Genomic DNA, 26,735 nt, shown 5'->3' with positions numbered 1-26,735 from the left:
ATCACTCTCCTCTGTGAAAGAATGTGTGAGAAATATCACCGATTGAGTTCAGATGTACAACTGATGTATGAACACTCAACAGTCCTTCTTTTGGATGTCCACTTACATGCAAGAGAAGGAAGACTTTCTAGACCGGTTATGGTTTGAGGTTGTACCTTAGCAATCCCATATGTGACTTAAAACAGTTGAACTTGAACTTTATTTTTATTTAGACACGGTAAATCTATCAGATAAAATAATAATATTATTACAATCTATTATTACAGTTACAATCTATTTTAATCTATATAAACATGATCTAAAATTTAAAAGTGAAATAGAAAAAAATAAAGAAATTCTGCTTTACATAGATGCCGTGTGTGTTTTGCCGATTCAGACGAAGAAATTGCGACAACCATTTCGGAAGGATTGAAGTGATTTTGCTTGCCGCAATTCAGGGGACAAGCTATTCCAGATAACCGCACCGTTATAGCTAAAGCTATTTTTCAGGAAATTGGTGCGGGGCAATGGAACAGCTAGTTTGTTTTCAGAGTTCCTTAGATTATATGGAGGATCATATTTAGTGAAAAGAGAACCAAGATAGTCGGGCGCAAGACCATGTATAGATTTATAGACCATGGTGGCCACTTGTATTTGTCGCTGAGTATCTAACCGTCTCCAGTTAAGTTGCACAAAAAGAGGATCAGCGCTTGTGTCATAACTGGAGAAGGTCAGAATACGGGCAGCCCGGTTTTGCAACTTTTGGAGCTTATTCGAAAGACCCTTGTTACAATGCCCCCAGACCTCGCTGCAGTAATTAAAGTACGGTTGAACTAAGACATTGAAAACGGACTCAAGCGTGGTTCGATTAACAAAAGGCCTACAACGTTTAATTGCTCCAATGCCCGATGCGATTTTCTTGGCTATTTTTTCAATGTGCATATTCCATGAAAGGTTTTCGTCTATATGTACACCCAGAGATTTGACTGAGCTAACTTGTTTAATTATGTCACCACCTATGATTAGTTTAGGGGAAGTATCGTAGGTACCTATCCTTTGCCGCGATCCAATTAACATGAATTCAGTTTTAGATGAATTTAGAGTCAATTTGTTTGCAGTGAGCCATGTGTTAACATTGGATAGGTCGTGATTCATAACATCATTGATCATTTCTATGTTGTTACTGGCAAAGGTCAGGTGAGTATCGTCGGCATACATACGTGCAACTGAATTAGACAGGCAATTAGTTACAACAAGTAGCATCAAAAATATTTGTTTTCTTCCTTGCTAATCCCTATGGTTGTTCCAGACTGCTAGTCCTCCAATGTTATTTCTAATAATTTCTTTCAATTTTGTACCCTTTTTGCTTAGAGCATGTATGAATGCGAGTACAAATAAAGATTATTGGTTATCCGTGTTATTGATGACAGAACATGCTTCGGCAGAACTGTAACTACTCTAGTTCTGCAAATCAAAATACCATCAAATTTGAGAAAAGTGAAAGTATTATTGCTGCTACTATTATCATGTATATTTACATTTACGTAACTGAGAACAGAAACATAGACCTGCTTAGCCATTCATATGCCCTATTACTAAGCATTTCAGAAGTTAGAGCAAGTCACCTCTGCAACAGCAATGAGGGAGTAAAATACCACTTTCTTGCTTTAAATAAAATCTGACATACTCGATTACAATCTGGTTATGGTGGTTTTAAATAAAAACTAATTCCTCAAAAACTATCTTCATAATACTGTTCTTTTAACTGATTGTTAGTGATTCCAAATACTGCTAAATTTTGACTTGATACACAAGATAGGAAATGATGAGAATGAAATATTTTGCAGTTAGACAGTTTCTTTCAGAAAAAAAATGGCAGATGCATGAAAAGGGACAAGGAAGGCTTAAAAATAATCATTTTTGTGTCATGTTACATCATTTTCTGACCCTAAAAATACAGCTTTTTAGTGACAATTTATGATTCATGTTCTCACCTCACTTTGCTGTTGCAATATCACCTTCCTGACTCTAATGCAGAATCTCTCAAAATGAATGTAGAGACCATGTATTTTTATCAATGACATGTTTTGTGTACACTTCTCTCAAATTATGTTTTTGGACCCTATATTTGACACAAAAATTGATGATTACTAGCCATTCCTGTCCCTTTAAGGTGGAGCATTATATGGTGCTAACTGGAGAGATCCATTCAGAAGACTTGCTCGGTATATGAATTGTTTAGGGAAAGCAAAAAACTTTCCTTTCTCCAAAAAAGAGTTTTCATCTGGATCGCCAGCAATAAATGGTGCAATAACATCAGGCTTTGGTGTTGTTAACAGCACACAAACATGATCTGTTGGTACTCTCTTGCCATGAATTTCTCGCCGACTTTCCTCTAAACGGCCACCTGCCAGGACAACTGAGTCATGTCTGTACACCACCATGACTGTTGAAATCAAGAAAACAGAACATAAAATTAAGAACAAAAATTAGTATGCAACCAACAGGGATTTCATAGCATAAAGTGTTCCAGTGTCATTGATAGTCTACAGGACTGTGAGTCACTCCAAAAAGACCTGGACAGGCTGCAGGGCTGGAGTGATAATTGGCACCTAAAGTTCAACACCTCTAAATGTGAGGTACTAACCGTCACACGTAAGCGCTACCCACTTCGCTACGATTATAAGTTGAACAACATCTCACTTAATCACGTCACTCAAGTAAAAGACCTCGGAGTGTCTATCTCTTCCGACCTCACATGGGACACTCACACCAACACTATATTAGCTAAGGCCAATAGGATGCTTGCATTCTTGCGACGCAACAGTCTTTCGTCATTCACTACAGATCATAGGAAATTACTATATCTCACGTTTGTCAGATCACATATTGGCTATGCTAGCGAGATATGGGCTCCCAGTTCGATCGGTGGCATAAAAAAAATAGAAAGTCTTCAACGCAGGGCAACAAAATTCATCTTAAACACGCACTGGCAAGAGGATATTTCTTATCATGAGCGCCTTTCCCGCCTCAACCTGCTACCGTTAACATACTGGCACGAAGTGAAAGACTTAAGTTTCTATTTCAAGTGTCGCGTTGGCCACTACACCCTACCCATAGCTGATTATGTCAGGCCCAAAGGCACTCGTCTTACTCGTCATAGCTCTGATCTAGACGTACTAATTCCTAAGTGCCGTACAAAGCTCTTTCAATTTAGTTACTTTAATCGTGTCGCTAAACTATGGAATACCTTACCTGTATCCACTCGTATTATTAGTTCTCTCAATCAGTTTAAATCTCACGTACTCCAACGCTATTCCGCTGCTTTTCGTACAAACTATGACGTCACTAACTTCAACACCTGGAAGTCGATCTGCTGCAAATGCAGCAGGTCACGTGATCTTCTATTAGATGGTAACTGTTGCTATTAGGACTTTCTATCGGCCGCATAAGGGATTTATTCATATCGTTTTCGTTTTTGCTTTTATTATTGTATATACTTTTTTATATACTTTTTACACTGTCTGTTGTTTACATAGTTAGTATTTGTATATTTCTCGTAAGGGCACACTTAATTTGGAGCCTCGCTCTGTTGTGTGTCCCGCACCCTTGTCCTCCGTTCTCTTCTGTGTCTTGTTCATATGTATATTTTAGTCCTTTTAGTATTGTAAGTATGGTGAAAGCGATTAAATAAATATAGATCAACTTTACATGTACATGTACACAGGTCTTGAAATAAAATTTCAGTTTTTGATGAAAACATCAGAAAGTCCTGCAAGACAATACCGCTATGCATTCACAGCGACTTGTACTTACTTCACTACAAAAAAGAAAAACAAACAATTCAAACAAACCATTATTGTGTGAGCTGGAAGTTAATGCTGCCCCAACTGTTCTGTCCTGCACACTCTCTAGTGTTCCACCTTCTGTACTTTCAGACTCTGTATCTGAGAATCAAGTATAGTAGATTGTTCCCAATCCATTTGGGGTGCTCAAACAAAATCCAGAAACACAACAAAAACAAGCCAAAAAATAGCTTGCATTGCAAATGAAACTAACCCCACTTCACAATATCGGTAAAGCAGGCATTACCTTGTTTTGGACTCTTCAAATTACCAAAACTGCCCTTACACTTCCCTTTGACCGAATTGAATATCTTGGCAATTCAAATGATGTGTTTTTTAATAGGGTATTTATGGTGCATACTCCAGTCTTGTTACACAAAACAAGGATGATTTTACAGCCAAACATGCAATGCTTGTGAGATGTTCTCTGAATGTTAGAAAAATTGAATGCTTAAAATTTTTACTACTATTGACTCTTTTCTTACCCTAGCTTCCTAAATTACAACTGAGAGTGCACCCTGAACTTTGTGCTAATATTATGAAACAAAACGAGTAGCATAGTGACCCTTTGTGACTCCACTCGCTTATAATTTCTTATCTCAGTTACCTTTAATGGGACATCAATTTGAAGATTTCATGGAATCTGAGATATGAAGGCAAAATTTGATATACGTGCAAAAACTACATTATCACCTATAATTTTTTAAGAAATAACTTAATCCTAAAATGTTACCTTTGTAGATACTTTGCATAAGTTGTTAAAATCCATACAAACAAACATTACAAACCATTATTTGGGGGACTAGATTCCACTGCTGCCCCAGCTGTTTTGTCTTGCACTCGATCTAGTGCTCCAGCCTCTTCACTTTCAGACATGGTATCTGAGTATCAGGTAGTTATATTGAATATATTGTGTAGATGGTGCTCAATAGGAACCAAAAAAGAGCACCTTTAACAAACCAAACAAAAGTAGAAACGAGGAAACAAAAACAATCAACAACAAAACAAACCTGCATTGCAGAGAGTAGATGGGGCTGCAGGTGACACCTCATTTAAATCTTTGGGAGTTTCACAACTGCTAGAACTTTCAGAATGATCTAAATGTGTGAATAAAAAATGCCTAAGAGATAGCTATGGGGTGTAACAAACACTGTAAATTATTGTAAAACCTGATTAGATGCACTCTAACATTTGAAATATTTCTGAAACATTAAATTCATTGCCTAGGAACAAACAGTTCAACTACCTTCCTGGGAAGAGGTAAGCAATTCACTTGTAAAGTCATTAGTGGTAGATGCAGTTGTTAAATGTTCACTGCCAGACCTTGAATAGTAATCTAAATAAAGAAGAAGTTAGCCAATAGTCACATTACAAACTTATATACAATGAGGAAGGTCACGTCTGATTACATAGAAACTGGAATAACATAACTTGCAAAACTGCTACTGGAAAACAACATGAGTACATGCTGAGATGGTGGAATACATTTCTCATTGCCAATTCACTTTTATTAATAAACATCATTAACATTCAAAGTGATGATGTTTACAAAATTAATGCAGCCAATCAGTTTGCTTTATTTTGTTTTTGTTTTGTTTTGTAAATTTTTTTTGTCAACCCCAGTAAAAATATCATAATGATAAAATAGTAACTTGACATAGGTATTCAATAAGTATAATGCAAGTGTCTGTTTTGGCAATTCATACAGTATGTAGATCTGATTGGCTTCCATATTATCAATGGAAAAGTGTTGGTTTAGAGCTCCTTTCATGAACTTCATAAACAGCTGTAATGCCACATCTCCACCTTCTGAAATCTTAACGTCATTCCTATTTCCAATGAAGGCAACCCCTGCACCAGCAGTGCCATACACAGTTACAGTGTGACCATCACCATGCCTGTTTCGCATCATGATGACAACATCACAGTTGTGCTTCATGTTTAGAATATCAGCCTGGAGTACAATGAAGATCAAAGCTAGCTTTTTGTGTTCAGTGTCAAGACCTAGTATCATAAAATCTGCTAATGCATATAATACACACTTATAACAAATTTGACAGGGTTATACCAGTACAGGTGTGTAACTGAGCTTCACATGTTTTATTTTACAAGAGAACATTGAGGAACTTTTCTTGGTTTTCCTACACATATACATGTAGGGTAGAATATCATACATGTAGGAAAAAGGTTGTGTAACTCATGTTATCTAACAAAGTAATGATATCAACAAGAATATGACCTATATTTTTAATGCAGTGTATATTACATTTAAAGCTGCTTACACGCTTTTCCATCAAGTGCCTCTGGTTTGTGAGATTTGTTTGTCCCATTTTTTTAATCTTTTCTAGTTGTGCAGACTTCCTGATCTTAGGAAAGATGGCTGAGCATTCTTCACACTGCCTCCGAGCCGAAGGCTGCTCTGCACCACAATCAGAGCATGCCTATTGACCAAAAAGGGAAGCTAAAAACAGTTAAAATATTTCTCACAATACCTCAAAAAAGGATTTACATATAAAAATGTGGAACGTGAATGATGAGAATGGTGCTTAGAAAAGACTATTCAGAAAAAAAAAAAAAAAAATCTCATACTGTCAAGATCAACCAAGAAATCAAATTTTTTAATCCCATTTTTTAGATGAGAATACAATTTGGTACCTAACCTGTTCGCCAAACTCATCAATAGATTGTCCTTTAATTGAATTGCAAATAATAACTTTTTGTCTAATCATTAGGCACCTTTCCCTAACTATTTTGTGTCTGCTTTGAATTTCTTACAACTGTAAAATTACCTTTGATGATCTATTTCAATTGGCTAAAATAAGTTTATCCTCCCATTGGGCTACCTGATTTTTGCCTTTAGATCTTGTGATCTTAAGTTCACACAAGTACATAAACATATGGCACTTGCCTTTCTTCCCTTCTTCACTCTTGAAGTTCCTAGATGGAGAGGTTAGAAAGCAGTAAAAGTTTCAATGCCACAAACAGCACACAAATTGACAAAGTTTCTATCTAGTAGTAGTATGTCTTATTTTATTACTAGTGCAATGGTCAGTGCTATAGCTGAATGACATTATACTTAACAGAGCTAGAGTGATCTGCCAAGTAATGCCTGAAGGAGGGTACACAAGTACGCCAACATTGGGTGTGCAAGGACTGCTGTTGGGCAACGAGTCTCAAGATGCAGAAAAACTGAATAGAAATGGGACACTTACCCATGTCAGGTAAGTATCGTGTCTTCTATGTATGTGAGTGCTGGGTAACAGAAATCTAATGCCAATTAACAAACTATGTTTGAGGTATAGTATAATCTAGGAGATTATACTATACCTCATAAGGGTTAACGATCTTTAGCATGAGTTCAGGTGTGCCCAAATTATACAACTAACATTATCAAGAAAATCTCAACTTCTGCGACAATAAAATGCATCCATAGAAAGAGCACAAATATCATAGTTTTAGCAGCTAGGGTATCTATACAAATCCTCTATGTTAAAATCCAGTTAGTAAGTAAGTAAGTAATAAGTCTGTGACATTATGCTATTTCTGAAAATTACTATCCTGTGTCTGTAGTTTTTCAAAATAAGGCAATGCTCGTTGTTCTAATTACCACAGTGTCATTGTTCATGTGAGACAGTATGCACAAGTAAGAAAGAAACCTCCTTAAGTCTATGACTTTTCACAAGCTTTCAGATCAGTCTCACAAGAACTAGGGCAGTAGGATATCAGCAATTGCTGACAGGTTTACCCTGGCTAAAGATGTAATTATTACTATCACGTCCTAAGGACTTACTTTAGTTCTGTCATCTCATTTCTGCCCTTAACATGTAAGTTCTAATTGAATAACCCCAGCTTTCAAAAGGTAATACTTAGCAAAGTTACATCAAATGCCTCTTTTTGAGAGAACAAAAAAATTTAATCTAGGAACAAACCAAACGCTATGAATTGCTTCACAGGCCCTTTGAACAGTTAAAAGTCAATGGAGGATTAATTACCATACGTAAGGTTCCATATAACCCCATACCTCATTATGCATACATGCATACAATTCTTGTTGTCTTCTGCTTTGTTTTTGATAGGTATGGGGTTATATGGAAACTTTACCAACAATTCTTTCATGCATATCGTTTATTTTACTCAGTAAAGAATAAGTTACGATCACAAGTTGAGACAGAAGGCTGAGAGATTTCTTTCAAATTACAAGCAGAAGAGAACCATGTAAACAAAGATCATGGCGTATCATTCGCCCAAACTATCCACTGATGTATGAAGGAGAACACAGAACGATCATACACGCAAAAACACACCTAAAACCGCATTGCACTACTCTAAGTGTCTATTTTTCTGGGCTGAAATAGTCGTCTTTGGAAAGAGTGAGGACTGCAGTATCTCCTAGGCACACAGATAATAGAAGTAAAGCTCAATTTAAAGTCCTTTTCTCTTCAGCTAATAATGAGAGGTAGACAATTTATAATTACAAAGACATTCCATGTGATCGTAGCCCATATCTCCGCCTAAGGTCTTTAATATTCTGCCCCTCAAAATGGTCTGAACGGTGCCAGCTGAAGCACGTGAACTGCGCAAGTAGGATACGACTCTCACCAAACAGTTTCGAAATGCATCCAAGATATCTTAATAAAAGGCGACCTCTTTGGCTCGACAAAGCTTTATAGCACTAGTCCGATGTCACAACTAGTTATTCACCCAAGCGTGACCTTTATATTGATTTTTTTACCTAAAAAGAGACGAAGACAAAAGCTAAATTAGCTTACCGGACGTGTCAGCCATTCTCGCATAAATTACTCATAGCACCGGCTCGGCCATTCCTGGAACATAGATTTCTGCTAGCCTGTTTGTGAAATTACAATAATCATTAATTTGGTGCCAATTAAGAAGTAGCGATAATCATTATTTCGGTCTCGAGATCATGTTGCAACAATTGATCCTATTGATCATTTCTCACGGGAAGCGGGCTTCGCTCAAGGTCTCATATTTTCGAAGAATTGCTTGAACAGAAGCGCTACCATTGAAGGTCTCCTTATAGGCTATCAAAACAATGTCTTGGCTTCCTTATCAGCATTGAAAGATCTTCCACAAATTCTGAGATCAGTAGAATCCCCATTCCTTGATTATAAATTCAACAAATTGATTACAAAATACAAAGAGTACAGGACGTTCTCTTGGACCAAGTAAAAAGAAAGAAAAAAAAAACAACAGAATTTGTGGTAGTATCATTACTTTGTCAATTAACCCAACGTGATAGTTAGGTAGTGATGTAAATATGTAGTAAAGCTGATAAGTAAGTTATCAAGTTATTTTTTATTTCTATCGCTCACCACAAGGTAAGATATAGTTTACGAAGGGGCGTATCAGAAAGAGGACAATATATTTGGGGTCTGGTTTCATTTATTTATTAACCTGTTCATCTATCATTAAATTATTTCTTCCACAGCCAAGGAGTTTATCTGATTCCGCTGAATAAACTACTGTTACCAGACTTGCCAGAACGAATGAATGACCGAGCTGACCAGAAAGTCTGACTGCTCACCGTTAGCATTCAGGAGACGGTGTTCGTACTTTCTGTACGACGTTAGCCTGTAAGAATCTCATTTGAGATGATGAACAAAAAGGACTGTACGACTTAACTCACCTTTCTTCTCTTTCCTGTATTTTTGCTGATAATAAAATCTCTCCGAAGCTCATAGAAGCTCTCCGCCACTCACTCCGGCAAAGCGACCAAACCTTTTCCCACCCTCCCTCACTCGGGAAGCTTTGCTACCTCTCATAACTGGAGAGAAAGTTCGTTACTGCGTGTAGCTTTCACTTTAAGCTTGAGAGTCACCGAGTACAGTTTATGACAGATTTCGCTGCTGTTTCCTGCCAAGTTTACCCTCTTTTCAGGTAAGAGATTTGTAGTTTGGATCCTCGCTTCTACAAAGAATGATGAGCGATACCGTTTGTATGCAGCATTCCTCACTGGATCACTTATCGTAAGTTTAATAATCAGCTAAAAAAGAAATGTAACTCTGCGCGATAGCAGTATATAAACAATTTGACTGAGGAGCTAAAATCGAACACTAGCCCGAAGCCTTTTTGGAATGACGTAAAATGCAAGAGAAAAGGATCAAGCGATCTACTATCCTTGAAAGTAAACGATAAGTTTCTAAATGACGATATTAGTATAGCAAATAGCATGAACCATTATTTTTTGTCTGTATTTACTGTTGAGGACCAAGCTAACATTCCAGTTTTTGATTACGTTACTAACCAGAAATTATGCAGCATTTATTGTTCCCCTGAAGAGATAAAAAAAATGCTGAAAAGTTTAAATATCTATATATCCCCAGCGCCAGACGGTATATCGCCACGGATTCTGAAAGAATGTAGTCAGGTGTTATCATCTCCGTTAGCATTACTTTTGAATACATCTTTTTCGCTGGGTCAGCTACCAACAATGTGGAAAAATTCCAATATTACACCGGTGTACAGAAAAAGGAATAGGAATCTTAGAGAGAACTATCGTCAGATTTCACTAACGTGTATTCTATGCAAAATCGCGGAGAAGGTGGTGAGGAATCGAGTCATTGATTTTTGGTCTGATCAAAATCTTTTCAACCCAAATAAATTCGCGTATCTCAGCGGTAAATCCACTCTATTGCAGTTGTTAGCTTGTTATGATGACTGGGCTAAAGCTAGAAATTGTTGTAAACCTACTGACGTTATCTTTCTAGACATGTCCAAAGCTTTTGATGGTGTACCACATGAACGTTTATTGCTTAAGCGGAATAGGTACGGCAGAGATGGGCCTTTACTGCAGTGGTTTAAACATTTTTTGACAAACAGAATGCAACGCATTGTTATTAGAGGAAAGTGTTGGGATTGAACGTCAGTGAAGTCCGGGGTGCCCCAAGGAACAATTCTTGGTCCTAAATTGTTTATCATCTACATAAATGACATCTCAACAGATTTGACATCTACTGTTAAGATTTATGCAGATGATACTAAAATCTACTGAACAATCAGTTCGCCAGATGTTGATATCCCTGCCCTGCAGAGTGACCTAGATCGATTGAGTATATGGGCAAATAAATGGCAAACGCACTTCAATCTGGATAAATGCAGGGTCATGCGTATTACACATAGAAAGGATAAAACTAAACCAATTTACTCGCTGGGGTCGCTGGGGGGGCAATTTAGGTCAGTAGAGAACACTAAGGACCTTGGAGTAACCATCTCTTCTGACCTGTCCTGGGGCTTGCATGTATCTGCAATGGTAAACAAGGCAAATATGGTACTAGGTATCATGAAGTGGTCCATCGGAACTAATAGCCAGTACGTGTTTTTGCAGCTCTATAAATCACTGGTCAGTCCCATACTGGAGTATGCGGCTCCTGTTTGGAGTCCATATTTGACTAAGGATATTACGGCTCTAGAAAGGGTTCAACGAAGAGCTTCGCGACTAGCTTTAAGGCAGAAACGAGGCAAAATGAATTACGAACACCGTTGTAGCTTACTAAAATGGCAAACACTAGAAAAGCGGAGAGAATTTCTATCTCTGGTTAAATGTTATAAGATAGTTTTTGGTATTGATCACCTCTCTTTCCCAGATTTCTTTGTGTTTCCCAATAAGCGTACAAGAGCTAACCACGACTATAAACTTTATCTGAAAAGAGCAGTTTGTAATTGTTACAAATATTGTTTCTTCATTCGGATTGTGAGGAAATGGTATAGCTTGCCAGGATACATTGTCCACGCCGAATCATTGTCGGTTTTTAGGAGTAGACTTAAAATTCATTTGAATATTTACTGAATATTTATTGAATCTCTAGCCTTTAAATTTTATCTTTTGTATGTTTTTAGTAAGGGAAATTGTTTTTACACAGGGCTAACCTCACGATTTTCACGATTTTCCCTTTTCAGGATGTATTTTTTACATTTGCGTTCTAGCTTCCTTAATAAATGTTATGTTATGTTATGTTATAAATACTTGTGTTATCATTGGGCGTCCCAGATCCGAATACTTTGGTAAATTACACTCCACGGTTCAAAATTTTTTTTGACGTAACCTGTTTGAATTGATGTTGTTAATCTCAATGATTTCCATGGTATTTGCCTGATTTCAACATGAAGATGTTTGGTTTGAATGGTCGAGCGCAAGCATACAGTTGATATTCAGTAATTTCTCAGATGCATGATCACATGATTTGGAATAACCTCTAGCACAAGTGAGCTATTTAAAGACTAAGAAATTGAGCTCCCCCTATTCGTTCGTGGAAATCGAAATCTTCTAAAAATTAGGGAAAGCTCTTTAAATATCACTCCCATTTTATTGAGAAATTGCTGGATTACATGAAGGGCGAAAAAATACGATTGTTTTTTTTTTTTTTAGAAACCTTTGAACTAGATATTTTTTAATAGTTTCCTAGTTTTCAAAATTTGTTTTTCTTTTTTTTCATATATATAGTTGGTGTGATACCCCTCAAGGTTTTACCAACTTTAATAAAATTATATAGATGTAGATGAACTCAGATATTTGTTATTCGCTAACAATCTTTCTTGATAAAACAAAGAAACCACAGCATACCTGTAATGTGCATTTTAAGCCAAAAAATTTCAATTCCAGTATTTGGCCAGTTGTCTCTTGTTTATGAAAACAACAAATACTTCCCTGTACCTTAATATACTCAATGGCTTTGATTATTACAGTTTAGACTCACCATAACAAATCTGACTAGTTGAGTGCATTCATTCAATATTCAATAGTGTGAAGTTCACCCAATAAAATGCACACCTGATTAGCTCGAAATTAACCACTTTCATGCGGACTCAATTAGTATCAAAGTAGTCTACTAACTAAACCCATCCTTAAATCTACTCGTCAATGCGTGGTTGCATGACATGTGAGAAGCATTGTGATGTAAATCGAACCTAGCTTGTGAGTCAGGGAGTGTCTACTACAAGCTGAACTTTGCTAGATTGTGGGAAGAGATACAGAGTTTGGGACAACTAGGTCCAGACAATTCAAGCCATGCAGTCATAATGGATGGAAAAAAGGACTTTTGAAATGTAGAATTCTATAAGGAAATTGAGTGAAGGTTTCTCTTGATTTAAGACAAAAATATGTGTGACAGTTTAGGCTGCCACAATAGCTCAGTTGAATAATGTGGAGCAAGATTCTTGACTATTTTGTAAAATTGGCTTATATGTATGTAGTTCTCTCCTGATACTGAGAGGCTTCCAAGCAAGTTCATCATGTACCTTTGTGAAGCTGGTTCCCTTCTTTAAGTTATACTTTAAACATAAACAAAAAATTATTATCAGTTTTCTTACTCTTTGTAATTAAATTGTTTATTGCATCAACCACATCATTATACATGACAAAGGAACAGAAGAGCTAAAATGTGGGAATTTAAAGAGATTGTTATCTTAGCTAAGTTGTCAGCTGTAAAATCTCTGCAATTATACAAGTATAAAATTATGCTATCATACTAATAGCCTTGTTGTTAACATGTATAACGCAAGCAGTTTATTTTTTGACAAAAAAAATTATACAGTGAGACTTAAGTCAAAATGTCTGAGATGAAAATAAATAACTAGAGCTCTTACAAATAAGCAGTGTTTACTCAGAGTGTTTAAAAGAACACTGAAGGGTGGATGGCTTCCAAATATTGTACTTAGCGGAATAAAATATAACTCATTAGTTTGGTTTAGTAGAAGTTAAATTATAAACCTCATTTTTTCCATTTTTGGCTCAATGGTTATAATGCCATTAAGCAAGTTAGTTTAAGTTACTCACCTTTAATAACAGCTTTTATTTCTGTTATGACAGTTTCCCAGGAATGAAATGGAATTTCTTTCTAAAGAAGAGTTAAGAAGAAAGATGGTAGGAAAGAGTTTAGCTCTCATTAAGCAAAGTTTCCATGAATTGCCTGCAGCTTTGTTTGAATTGACTGAGTTGGAGGAACTTGACCTGTCAGAGAATAAACTTACAACAATACCTGAAAGTATCGGAAAACTAAAGAATCTTACGAAACTTGATGTGAGTCTAAACGAGCTGTCCATATTCCCTACAAGTTTGACTCAACTAAAAGAACTCAGAGTGCTGAACATCATAGATCACAATCTAACCACCATCCCTGATGCTATTGGGGAGATGGTGGAGCTGAAGGGACTGGGGCTGAGTTACAACCAGTTGACTGTGTTGAGTCCAGCTATAAAACAGCTGAAGAAACTCAAACTGCTGGACATCTCACGTAACAATCTAACCAGCATCCCTGATGCTATTGGGGAGATGGTGGAGCTGGAGGTTCTGTGGCTGAATTACAACCAGTTGACTGTGTTGAGTCCAGCTATAAAACAGCTGAAGAAACTAATATATTTGGATGTGAGAGGGAATCCTTTTACAGTTGAAGGAGTGAGAAGTGTTATGGAGCTAAACGATAAAATTCACAGAGTAGATTCAGATGTCCCAGGTGAGTAAAGGAAATTCCTCTTCACATTAATGTTGTGACATGTCCATTATTTACTAAATTGGTTCTAATGGTTGACTTGCAAGTGGTTATGCTGCTTGTTACTGATAATTACAGGCAGCTGACAATAGTTTCATAGTGAATCCTGAGTAGAATAATGAAGTAAATGCTGTCACAGTTATACTGTATGATCGAACAAAGGTTGCATCACTTTAGAAATACATGACATTTGTACTGGAAGTTTTAGTTATATTTTGAAAGGTTTATTTTAATGACTTGGCTGACATTGAAAGTTAAGTTGAACTACAGTGTACTATAATTTGATAGGGAATTGAGGAGGGATTAAGTTTATTACAAATCATTTTACAGTAAGGGATTATTGTAAGTTGTAATTTTTGCTTTCTAGTTGATTGGAATTTAAGAAGTTTATTGCAAATTATTTCACAGTTGTAGGAATTGCTGTTGTAATTTTTGCTTTCTGTTTATTTGATTTTAATTTTAAAAGGAAGAATTAAGTTTATTACAAATCATTTCTCATCCAGGAATATATAGTACTGTAAGCTGTAACTCCATAATTTTTGCTTTATTTTATTGGAAGTTATTAACAATGTAACAACATTTAGCTCATCATACAGAATTTATGGACTAATATGATTTTAAAACGAGAGTTTAGGTTATTGAGAATAAAACTTTTGTCTTAACTGGTCAGGAGTTATTCTGATAATTGTGACACCATAATTTATGCTGCCCTTGTAATATTTTAGAATCTATCAATTGCTACGTTTTGGGAATGTGATTTTTCTTTCTGTTTTCCAAACACCATCTGGCAGAATTGACATCAATTATTGCCTTTGTTTAGTTTGATCACTCACATTTTAATCAATTTACTCTTAATGTTTCATTTCATTGAGTCAGTTTATAATAGTCATTGTGTATGTGTTTACCTAACTCACCGATGCAAAGATTTTTACATGTATATACTACCATAGTTTCTAACTTTATGCATGAAGGACATGTAATTAAATTGACTTATCAGGCCTTTTTCAGATTGTGTTTGAAACTTATAAAAGCAGAAATTGTTTTTCCTTTAGGGTTATTATAATAATTACAACTTCCTCTGATTAGCCTTTTTCCTTTGGCTCAATCATGATGACTTTTTTAATTAGACCATGTGGATAGACAAAGAGCGCAAGGACCAGCAGCACAGTTGGCTTATGAAGAGGCTTTAAAAGATGGATATGTACAAGTTTACCGTGGTCGTGTTATACTGGTTGGTCAGGATCGCGCTGGTAAAACCAGTCTGAAGAAGAGTCTTTTAGGCCTTCCATTTGACCCTAAAGAACAGAGTACTGAGGGGATTGAAGTGGATCCTTCAAAGTGTGAAATTGATGTTGACCAAGCTGTCAAGAACTGGCAGTTGACCAAGGAGAGTAAACCAGGACTTGTTGAATGTTCAAAAGATGTAGCAAAGATTGTGGTTGGCAGAATGATTGGAGCAGATATTTCTCAATTTTTAAAGGTAGAGACAACCGAAGAAGGAGAACTGAAATTAGAAGATGAAGTTGAAGATGTTTTCAAGTCAAAGCAGGTTTGAGAGTTTAATAAAAATGCTGAGAATTTTATAAAAGGAGGAGAAGGGAGGAAAGCAGGCGAATTAGCCTTTTGAGAAATATTTGTTTTTAAAGAGAATGAATAGGATTACAACTTGCTATTTTTTAAAATTCTTTTCTCTATGAAAAATCTAAATTTCTTACATTTTGAATTGTGTCTGAAACAGTCTGTTTCTTTTGGATGTTTTCACAAAAGTTTAGATGAGACTAAATTTTATTTACACATCAGGTAAAAAAGAACTGCAAGTAATTTTTGTTTAAACATCTTGAATGAAGGCATACCTGCAAAAATGTTGCTACCAAAATGAGGGGCATCTTTTGATTTTTCCATTCTTCAATTACTTCAATTATTGCTCTTCAATGTCTTAATCTATGCAATGAAGTTTCTCTCTATCTAAGGGCTCTTAAACTTGAGATGTCAGCTTCAGAACTCTTTACAGTAGCCAATTTACATCTTCAACTGAGTTGGTAAACCAAGTTATCTTGTTATACCCCCCTGACTAAAGCAGTACAACAATTTTTTAGAAAATTGCCCCCTTAACATTATGCTAGACTGATGTGATCATAATTTTCTACAATTTAGCAGCCTGTTCATAACATCAAGTTTTGAATACATAATTATATACACTTAAGTGAGCATAATGTTTCATTTAATTCTCCATTCAGGTTGAGGAGGATGAAGGTTTCACAGATATTCTGCAAAACAATGCTAATGAACATTCTACTGAATGTGAAGGTGAAAACATGCAAGCTGAGCCTGATGTGATGATTGATGTTTCTCAACCTTCTGATACTGTGAAGCATGTTAATCAGTGGTTAAAGTATGCTGAAGGCAAACCCATCAAAAGTGCCTTACTCACAGAAGAATCCTATGTTACAATGGATGTTTGGGACTTTGCAGGGCAGCACCTGTACTATGCCAGCCATCCTATCTTCCTATCACAGCGGGCACTTTACATATTGGTGCACAATCTCAGCAAGCCTCTGGATGCCCCAGCTGAGCCCTGCGTGAGACAAGGGAGTAATGATGTGAAGTTGGAAAACCCTAACAATGAAACAAACATGGAGAATTTGCTCTCATGGTTGGCTACAGTACACAGTGTTTCCCTGGCCAATGATGACACAGATGATGATCCACAACACAAGCCACCCTACCTTCACCCCCCGGTGTTCATTGTTGGCACACATGCTGACAAACCAGATAAAGACATTGCAGTAATAAAGAAACAAATTCAGAAGAGAATTTCTGGTATGGAATATGAGAAGCATGTGGTCAAACCCTTATTCTGCATTGACAACACTCAGAGTCCTAATTTGATGAAAAAATTTATCCGAAATATTGGAAAGCAGATTGGAAAAGATAAAACAGGTAAGATAAATGATTTTATTACACGACTCGGGCAGTCAGAGGGCCTATAACTAAAATCAACCAATCAAAATGCTCCATTACCAGTCCAATATGTAGTATTGGACCGGGCACTGTCCCGAATGATAAAACAGGTAAGATAAGTGATTTCATTTTGTATCCATAACCATAGGTTACTTGCAGTAATTGTTGACTCTATAATTGTATAAAAGCTTATCTTTGGGTGAATTTCAAGAACACTTGATTTGTAGCAATTTTTGTAACCAAAAGCCCAATATTGGCAGATGGTTGACAAGCATTGAGCATACAGTAATTATTATCTGACTCACATTGTTACATGTCATCCAGCAGCAGGCAGTGTGTTGTGCTTCATTATAATTTGAATTGCAAGTAGATAGAGAGACAGAACATTCTAGTGGAAGTTGTAGAGGGATTAAATGATATTACTATGGTGGAATGAGTTAGGACTTGATTATAGTGGAAAAAAGTCAGAGTTTGAATTGTAAGTAGATAGAGAGACAGAACAATTTTTCTAGTGGAAGTTGTAGAGGGATTAAAAGATATTACCATGGTGGAATGAGTTAGGACTTGATTGTAGTGGAAAAAAGTCAGAGTTGTTTGTTGTTGTTGTTTTTTTTAATAACCTGCACTCTGCTTTAAGCTTTCAGCTACTCTATATTCTGAATATACTGGCAGCATCATATAGAGTCCAATTAATTTTTGGAGATGGAGCCATTAATTTCAGAGTATGGAATAATTATAGGGAACAGAAGAGCTAAAATGTGGGAATTTAAAGAGATTGTCATCTTAGCTAAGTTGTCAGCTGTAAAATCTCTGCAATTATACAAGTATAAAATTATGCTATCATACTATGCTCATTGTAAGGGCATGTTTCTGTGTTGTATTATGCTTTGAATTCCTTTTCTAAATATATCCTGCAGAGCAAGAAGGAAAAGTAGATGGTATAAATGAATTACAGAACACAATCCTGAAGGTGTTGAAGCAAGAGCCTTATATGGGAGAGAAGATACCAGTGAGGTAAGTAAAAAACACAATTTATTCGGAAAAACCCCAGTTCATGCACTTCAAAATCGATTTTTCCCTCAAATCAGCCATGATAAAGATTTTAAATGGTACGCAGTGTATTTAGCATAATTTTATGTGCAGGTAAGTAATAAAAAATATCCTTCCACCACTGGATTAAATTGTGGATACATCAAAATTTGCAAAACTATAGATTGTACAAATGCGCAGCAGTTGCTTCAGTGCAGACAATGTTATAATTCTAAAAGATAAGAAGATGTGATTGATATTTGAGTAGGCACAGTTCTTGGAATTGACTTTGTATGTTGCAAAAAATAATCATGTCTGTTGTAGTTGAAAGATGAAGATAGTATGATCGAGGCAATACATGTATTAACACTTGAGGACTTTAAACACATGCATGTCTGACTGAATTTAAGACCCAATTTTATGCCATAATGCATTATAGGTATTCTGTTGCTTTGTAGGTGGTTTCTGTTTGAAAAAGTGATTGAAGCTTTGGTGGCTAAACAGATTTATCACAGAAATCTGCAACAACTTGAGCACTACGCAAGGAAAGATTGTTTCATGGAAGATGCAAAAGAGTTTGACTGCATGATCAGTTTTTACCATGGCCTGGGAATGATAATCAAGCACCGCAGTACAGTTGTACTGAAGGCTCAATGGCTGATTGATCTGTTCAAGCAGCTGATAACCATTCCACCTTTCAATAAACAGGTAGAAAAACTATTTTCATTTTAGAAAGACTAGCTTACTTGGAAACTGTTGTTCAATAAATTAGAACAACAGGAAACTAAGCAGGATGATTCTTCGAAGAAATGGGCACTTATTTCAAAAGCTATAGAGAACATGCAGAGGGGTAGACAGCATCGACCAGCGGCTCTTCTGATGTCAGCCGTAATGTCATTGTTTGATCTGATTGATTGCATAAATACGCCCCAGTACTTGAGGGGCTAAACTGTGCTGCGAATCCAGTTTTCCTCGATGTAACCGACGAACTGCTGTGAAGGCTCCGTCTTAGCTTCTGGTTTTAGGCTACCGATGGTTGCGGCAATGTGTTATAATTTGTTGGGTAGGAATCGACCTGAGGATTGGGGACCAACTGATCGAAAGTGGGTACGAAATGTCTGAGCCTAGGTACGAATCGTGTAGGCACGAAAAAATCGGCATGGCTACGAAACGACTGGATAACACCTGTAAACGTGTGTCTTTTATTGTTTATTGTTATAATCATATGATTTGTTGACCCCACACTATTTTATGTACTTTTTGCGGCTTGTCAGGCCATTTATTGATTTAGCCTTTTTATTCACAATTAGTGACTCGCATTAAGTTGCTACTGCTCACAATAATTGTATTCACACAATTGAATAGTTCTTTTTGCGTGTGCTAGTGGGCGTATTCACCTCTGAGCAACCCAAGATACAAATTTGCCCACTAGGGGTTTCATAGCCGACCATTTCAGTGTATTAATGGAAATAAACTTTTATTTCTTATAAATGTACGTGGGAAACATTCAAAAGGAACATTACGTGGCCTTTCGTTATCCAGATTTGTTGTATTGTTCCACCTACATTTTCTAGAATCCCCTGTATGCTAAGTACTGGCAAGAACTTGAAGGAAGTGGCATCCTCAGCATGGAACATGTTGATCATGTGTTCTCCAGCTTTATTGGCCAAGGAATCATCAAAGAAGACATCTTAGACATGATGGAGCGATTTGGTTTGATTGCTAAGTTCTCAGTTTCCCCAACTTACGTAAAGTACTTTGTACCAGCTCAGCTGAAGTCATCACCTGATAAACTCTGTAAGATGAAACCGTCGTCAACAGATCCCTGTCCATTGTATCTCCTGTTTGTCCATGGCTTTGTCCCTCATGGCCTCTTCTTACAGCTTGTCTCACGATCCATCCGTTGGTGTTCAAAGACATGGCCCGCGGATCAACCTACCCTGTACCAAAATGGAGCATGGTTCATCATTGGCAAAGATATTCATGATTTTGTCCTCTTATGCAAAACAGGATTTGTGAAGGTAATCTTGAGACAAAGAACACAGAGTCATCAGGTTGTAGGACAGAACTCCGCCGAACTAGCAAGTGTCGTTCGAGAATTTCTTGAAGACACCCTTCATAATTTGTCACAAGAGATGCCGTACCTGAGGGGACTACAGTATAGGCTGTGTGTTGCATGTCCTTACTGCCATCAAGGGGCAGAAGAACCAAGTCGTGCATGCTCAGACCATGTGAAAACCACGTGCACCCACGAGGACTGCTTCCACCTCATTGATGCAAATGAAGGCCGAGCGGAAATATGTCAAAGAAATATCGATGATAAAATACTTCCTCCCTGTGGATTGGAGAAATGGTTCTCGAAAAGAAGAACGGAGGTATGATCGATTTTGTAAGCACAGATTTCCAGCCTCTGATCTATCTTTGCAAGTTTTCTCCTCTATTTTACCTGATCTAAGAATTAAATGTGCCGTTATCAGTGTTGAGAAAGGTAGCCCTGAAAGTTTGTCTCCAGTTTCAAATATAAGTAAGAGAATCTTTATGAAGATGAAATCAGTTTTGAAGTTTATTCTTTTCTTTTTTCTCTCGGTTAAGTATTGATCAACATACATTTATTTGATAACACACATATTATGTTATGTTATGTTATTGTCCTAATCCTCCATGACGTATTTTTCTTCAGGGTTTATCTTCAAATCTGGCTGCTAGATCACAAGGTGAAGCAGGTGAAATTGATCCAATGAAGTCTAACGCGTCATTGAAGGTGATTCTCCTGGGCAGTGAGTGGAGTTCATCAATGGGAGGCTTGTCCACCATAAACAGACAGCTTGCCATTCTGTTTGCCAAACATGCGCAAGTGGACGTCACTCTCCTTGTCCCGCAGTTTGCCTGTTCTGAAGAAGACAAGAGAACTGCAAGAAGCCTCAATGTTTTTATCAGAGAAGCAGAGAAACTTACAGGCTACAGTGACCCTCTTGACTGGTTGAGTTTCCCACCAAGAGACCTCGTCATTGACTTTGTACTATGTCATGGTGCTAAGCTTGGTAAGCAAGCCCAAGTTATCAGAAAGTACCACAGTTGCAAGTGGATTCAGGTTGTGCACACCGCACCTGAAGAACTTGGAATGCACAAAAGCTATCCTGAGGCTATTTCTAAAGGTGAAGAGAAGAACACAACTGAAGTGGAATTGTGTAAGTTGGCAGATGCTGTGGTAGCAGTTGGACCAAAGTTGACAAAGGCTTACTCTTCTTACCTGCGCTCATGCGAGAAGCACCAAGATATCATTCAACTGACGCCGAGCACGTTCAGTGAGTTTTCCTATGTGAAACAAGCTGCAGTTGACATGGACAAGTTTAAGGTTCTAACGTTTGGCCGTGGTGATCCAGAGGACTTCAGCCTGAAGGGCTACGATATCTCTGCCAGAGCAATAGTTGAACTGAGAGACAGATCCTACCATCTGATCTTCGTGGGTGCAGCTGACGGTAAACAGGATGAGGCTGCAGCGAATTTGCTAAAGAGTGGAATTGATAAAACGCAGCTGTCTGTGAGGAAGTTTGTGCAGAGTAAAGAGAAGTTGAAAGAATTATTTTGTGAAGTTGATCTTTGCATAATGCCCTCAAGAACCGAAGGGTTTGGATTGACAGCATTAGAAGCTTTGTCTGCTGGTCTTCCCATTCTTGTCAGTGGCAACTCAGGATTTGGTGAGGCATTGTGCACTGTACCAGCAGGGAAATCAGTTGTGGTGGAGTCTGAGGACCCTAAGGAGTGGGCAAAGGCAATTGCTGGTGTCCGAGAGAAGGAAAGATCAGACCGACTTCAGAAGATTCAGCAACTAAGAAGTTCCTATGAAGAGAAGTTCAGCTGGGAGAAACAGTGTGACATTCTTGTGGAAAAGATGTGGGACATTGTTTATGGTGAGAATATTTTGAATATTCTTAAAAAAGTGTTTTGGGGGCTACTCGGCGTTCAGTCTGTTTTAAAGCGTCATGGAAAGCATGGACACCTATTAAAAAATGTGTCAAACCTGAATAGTCTGAATAGAAATCAGCTGTTTTATCGTCTTCTTGATTGGTGCAATATTGAAAAAGGTTTCTTTCTATCTGTTTAGCCTCTAAAAGACAAGACACAGGTTTCAGAACTCAGGAGGCCGGAAATGTAGATACGCCAACCGAACAACTAACAGTTGATTCATTAGTGACTCCAAGTACGTACCAAAATATTAATAACACATGGTAACTGACATCCCCAAACAATTAGAGACAGGTTACAGGTAGATCCAACATTTCTACTTTCCCTAACGTTGATCTCTCGGCCAATTACGTTTTTCGAAAATGGTACTTCTGATAATGTTTCGCACGAGGGATTCATGTCAAGAGTTATAGATCTACTTTCATCGGTTGTAATCCAAAGACATGTTTACATAAATTTAAATTTCTTTTACTTCCGATCAGGACGGATGGCTTGGTGTAATTTTTTTCAGTCAGGGGAAGTTTTTCTCCCATTTCACCAGGAAACAAACATAAATTCCCAAAAACAGGGAGACTTGGAGCGTTTTATTGCTCGTTGTCAAAGCGAAGCCAAATTGTAAATGCCGTTCCTATAAAAACACTTTTACGTACCGGCTTTTCAGAATAGAGTGGTCATCCGACACAGGTAGAGGAAAATACATTTGGGTAGAGGAAATACATTTGGGCCAGTTCATTTCTATTAAATCTAACCCTAACCGTTGTGTTACGCAAGCAGTGGGCCATTTGTATTCTTTCTAAGAGGTTTCTTTTCATTAAATAATTGTCTTTCCACTGCAAGCTTTTGGCCCTCTTGACATTGTTCACAAAAATAAATATTCAGATAAAAGATTCAGCTTATTTCAGTATAGTTTAGAACGCAGCTTTGGTTTACAGTTTTGTTAAACAACGGCTCTTTTCTCTCTTTAAATGACGTGCCCTAGGGTTCATTTCCCAGTTACACATGTATGTCAGAGTGTAGACCTTTCCGTGATTTTTTTCTTCTCTGCTTCTTCACTCTTGATTATTATTGTATTCATTGGCCCATAAAAAGTCAATTGACCTCCAGTTTATCGCTTTAAGGCTCAGTTGTTCGGCAAAACACCGGTTGTTTGGTGGTTGAAGCCCTTTCTTCCCTTTTTTTTTTACCGTTCAAGTTTCTCTTACTAGATTGGAAATTAATATTTTTCAGCTGACGATTGTTTCGTTTCTTTCCTGCTGTTAGAATAATAAAAGCTTTGTCTCTTCCAGGCTCTCTCGACCGAATCATCCAGGAACTTCAGCAGATGCACATTAATGCAAGCAAAGTCAAGAGCAAAACAGATCTATCATTGGGACTGAGGAATAGTGCATCGGACAAGGGCTTCAGAATATCTGACAATCAGGGATCAGGGATCAGGAAATTGTATGTTCTATGCCTTGTCAGAACAACTGGAAATAGTTAAAGGAATCAAAATCCCACATGGCAGATTAAGACAAACCTTGGTCCAGTACCTCAGAAGTAACTCAAAGCTAGTAAGTTGATGTTCGTATGTCTAACAGAGTATGTCACGTGCTGTTCTTTTGAGGTTAAAGGTGTGTACGGGTCAACACCACCAGAGCCTATCCCAGTGTTGACTGCATAACTTTATTATTTAAGAAGCCGCACAATGATGTTGGTTACAGTTGAATCCATTTGTTACTTAACGTGGCCTCCGAAGAAGCAGGCTTTTACGGTTTTAGTCATTTGAATATTTTGGTTTAATAAATGCCCCCCTTAAACTTCCGTGAGATAACACTAAACAGAATTCCAGTTCTCTAGATGATGGATCTTTCCTGTTGTTTTTCTGCTGTTTACGAATCCTTGTTGTTCCACTTTAAATTGCTAATTAAAGGTCTCGTATCATTCTTAAAAAAATTACTCCATGACTCGTACCCCACGCGCTCAAGTTGCTATCAAAAATCCTCTTTTAAGTTTGTTTCTTTAACTGATTTTTTTACAGCCGGATGGAACAGATCTATTTAACTTTGTCCATGGACATCAAACATGGACTGAATATTTAACACACATGGAAGAAGATGGCGCTTGGGGTGATCACGTAATTTTATGTGCCGCAGCAAACTACTATGAAACGTGCATTCGTGTTATCAGCAGTCTACCCCATAGCAATGATGTAATGATTACGCCACATTTTCCAGTTGACGAAAGCAAAGCACTTGTGCTGGGACATGTTCATGAGGTGCACTATGTCAGCCTTCAACCCGCTCAAGGTACAGCTTATTACAGCACAGTTAGTAATTGTAGTCTTAGTTCCATGACAGTTTATTTCGTTTAATGAGTTACATAGAATGATAAATCTTCCTCTTAACTCTTAGATGACAATAAATTCAGGCTTTAACGTCAAGGCTTTTTCTCCATTTTCCTATCCATTCTCTTTCTTTGCTTATTTAACATACGTCATGACGTGGGTGGTTTTCATAAACTTCTTTCCAGTACTAATTGACGGTTAATCGCCCGCTAGATTGAAACGGCATTTCATGCAGTTTATTCTCCTTTGCTTACTAATCGTTCTGTTATGTTTGTTGTCTTTACAGGTTAAAAGACAGGCTATCTACATAGTCATTATACTCGGCCCAGATCTCTGTAAAAAAAACCCGGCCGAGTGAAGATGTCTCCAAACGTTTGCCGTTGGGCAAAAGAAGAAACAAAGTCTTTCAGAAATTTAAAAGTTTTCTTTTCGGAAGTAGTCTCTCTCGATAAGTTGAGTAGTTGTCACAGTGCATATAATTCTCTAAAAACAGAAAATCATCAAGATAAGACAATTCACGGAAAAATGATTTCGTTATGTTACTGAAAGCACCAGAAAAAAATTTTAATTTCGGTTTCGACTGGAGATGGACGGTGGACGAGGTGGATGGTCAATTTGAAAACACGCAACTTAAACAATTTACGCGGAATATTTTTGTTTCCATAAAGAGCGATAAAGCATTTGTAAATAAATTTCAATGTTTAAAGTGAAGGTTTGAAACATTTTGTTGGTGAAGTAGATTTATTTTCTAAATACTTGCTGTGCTTGTATACGCATCTTGTAAACCCAGCTAGAGCGGTTAGTGCTCACAAATCACAGAAATATATAAACAAATATGCTTTTTATGACACAATTTAGGGATACTAGCGTTTCTTTTCTCCTAGCACTCCCCTCAATGCAGCTTTGTTAATACTTATTCTAAATTTCCGATAAAAAGAATCCAAGAATATCTGCAGCTGTTTTAGACAGCACCCGTGATCATAGCTACACCGTTGACTGGGTATGGGAGATGGGCGGGGACGGGGAGGGAAGATAAGAAATTTTATACGGAGATTTATCGAATGTGCAAGTGATAGTTTATTGACAGCGAAAGTAAGTAAGTGCACCCCTCCCCCCTAATTATTTCCTCTCCTACCCTCTCCTTCCCCCTTCAGTTGCAGCGACCCTTTAAGGCAAACACTTGGTGAAAAACTGTCGATGGGGATAGCAATGATTAGGAAGAGAATTTTAGCGTTAGCCGTATAAAATGTCCACAATGTCAACGTTAGCCGTGAAAGTCATCTTCCCGAGGAGGCCCTCATTTGATTGTCGCATCTGTAGTAAAAGGCAAGATCAGCGATCGTGACTTTCTATTTATTGACCAGCGATTGAATTGACTATTCAAGCTTCAAAAGCTAGACCTTGTAGAAGCTCTCTTTTGAGCCATTCGCTTTAAGTGCCTCCATATTAAAAGATAAACCACCATTATTCCACTGGAAAGACTTTATCCCTCCAGTTCAAATTCCCTTCCCCACATTGGTAACGTTCAAAGGACGACAGTCAAAAGCCCGTGGGTTTCCAGATGTGAAGCTGCGAATTAATCGGTGTACAACGTCACTGACACCGATTTAACATTTTTTGAACTTGAAAATCTAAAAAAAGAATGTCAATTAATACGCCAAGTAAAATAATTCGATTGAGTTAATAACCGCACCCACATAAAAGAAGACAAACTCGTGATTATTAGTGACTCTTTCTCTACAATGAATTTCGAGAAGAAAAACGCAAACACGAGGTAAAAAGGTTGCAAGGAGATCTATTTTCAAACAAAAAAACTCGGTGAGAAAGAAAATTTTGATGAAAATACCTTGAGCTTGAAGGTGATAACAACTTACTATGGCAAGACAGAGTTATGGTAAATCCGAGCGTTCTGATTAGTTCTCACTTGCTCGGGATTTTACTATACGGACCTTTCCGCGGAAGCGATCATAAGCCGTGTACTTTTGTTCGCGAAAGCCGGAAAATCAAAAATTAATAAAATTGTCTTCCCGAGTGTCACATAATAAAATATTTTAGTAACATCACTTGCTCAAACTGTATTGGCCCTCGGTCGTTTCTCTACGGATCTGGCTACACTCGTTCCGCACT

General features: G+C 37.4%; 2 protein-coding genes across 17 annotated transcripts; one reads left to right on the top strand and one right to left on the bottom strand.

The window, feature by feature from the left end:
- Positions 1-180: 180 nt before the first annotated feature.
- Positions 181-9,554, bottom strand: LOC148740352 (uncharacterized). 16 transcript variants are annotated; one of them, XM_088750556.1, is made up of 11 exons: positions 9,472-9,554; positions 8,594-8,670; positions 6,733-6,761; positions 6,107-6,265; positions 5,631-5,778; positions 5,071-5,160; positions 4,835-4,921; positions 4,613-4,705; positions 3,834-3,926; positions 3,235-3,355; positions 2,264-2,425 (listed from the first exon to the last, which is right to left on the bottom strand). In XM_088750556.1, exons 2-11 carry the CDS (start codon positions 8,607-8,609, stop codon positions 2,404-2,406), a joined length of 858 nt encoding a protein of 285 aa, XP_088606682.1. In that variant the 5' UTR covers positions 8,610-8,670; positions 9,472-9,554; the 3' UTR covers positions 2,264-2,403. The 16 variants fall into 16 exon arrangements, with proteins under 16 accessions (XP_088606680.1, XP_088606685.1, XP_088606686.1 ...); XM_088750554.1 differs by lacking the exon at positions 3,235-3,355 and having other exon boundaries at positions 181-2,425; positions 9,472-9,544; XM_088750559.1 differs by lacking the exons at positions 3,235-3,355; positions 8,594-8,670; positions 9,472-9,554 and adding exons at positions 8,129-8,213; positions 8,300-8,577 and having other exon boundaries at positions 181-2,425; positions 6,107-6,285.
- Positions 9,555-9,607: 53 nt separating this feature from the next.
- Positions 9,608-25,319, top strand: LOC111347069 (uncharacterized). The gene is given in 13 exon segments (XM_088750479.1): positions 9,608-9,722; positions 13,651-14,293; positions 15,457-15,878; positions 16,567-17,269; positions 18,208-18,304; positions 18,778-19,027; positions 19,894-20,694; positions 21,000-22,230; positions 22,425-22,520; positions 23,572-23,708; positions 23,710-23,835; positions 24,303-24,570; positions 24,895-25,319. Coding segments are annotated over 12 exon segments (4,764 nt in total). The 5' UTR covers positions 9,608-9,722; positions 13,651-13,665; the 3' UTR covers positions 24,900-25,319.
- The last annotated feature ends 1,416 nt before the right edge of the window (positions 25,320-26,735 follow it).

The sequence above is a fragment of the Stylophora pistillata genome, chromosome 2, assembly GCF_964205215.1.
Source record: "Stylophora pistillata chromosome 2, jaStyPist1.2, whole genome shotgun sequence".
NCBI classification, from domain to species: domain Eukaryota; kingdom Metazoa; phylum Cnidaria; class Anthozoa; order Scleractinia; family Pocilloporidae; genus Stylophora; species Stylophora pistillata.
This window is presented reverse-complemented; position numbering and strand designations above follow the sequence as displayed.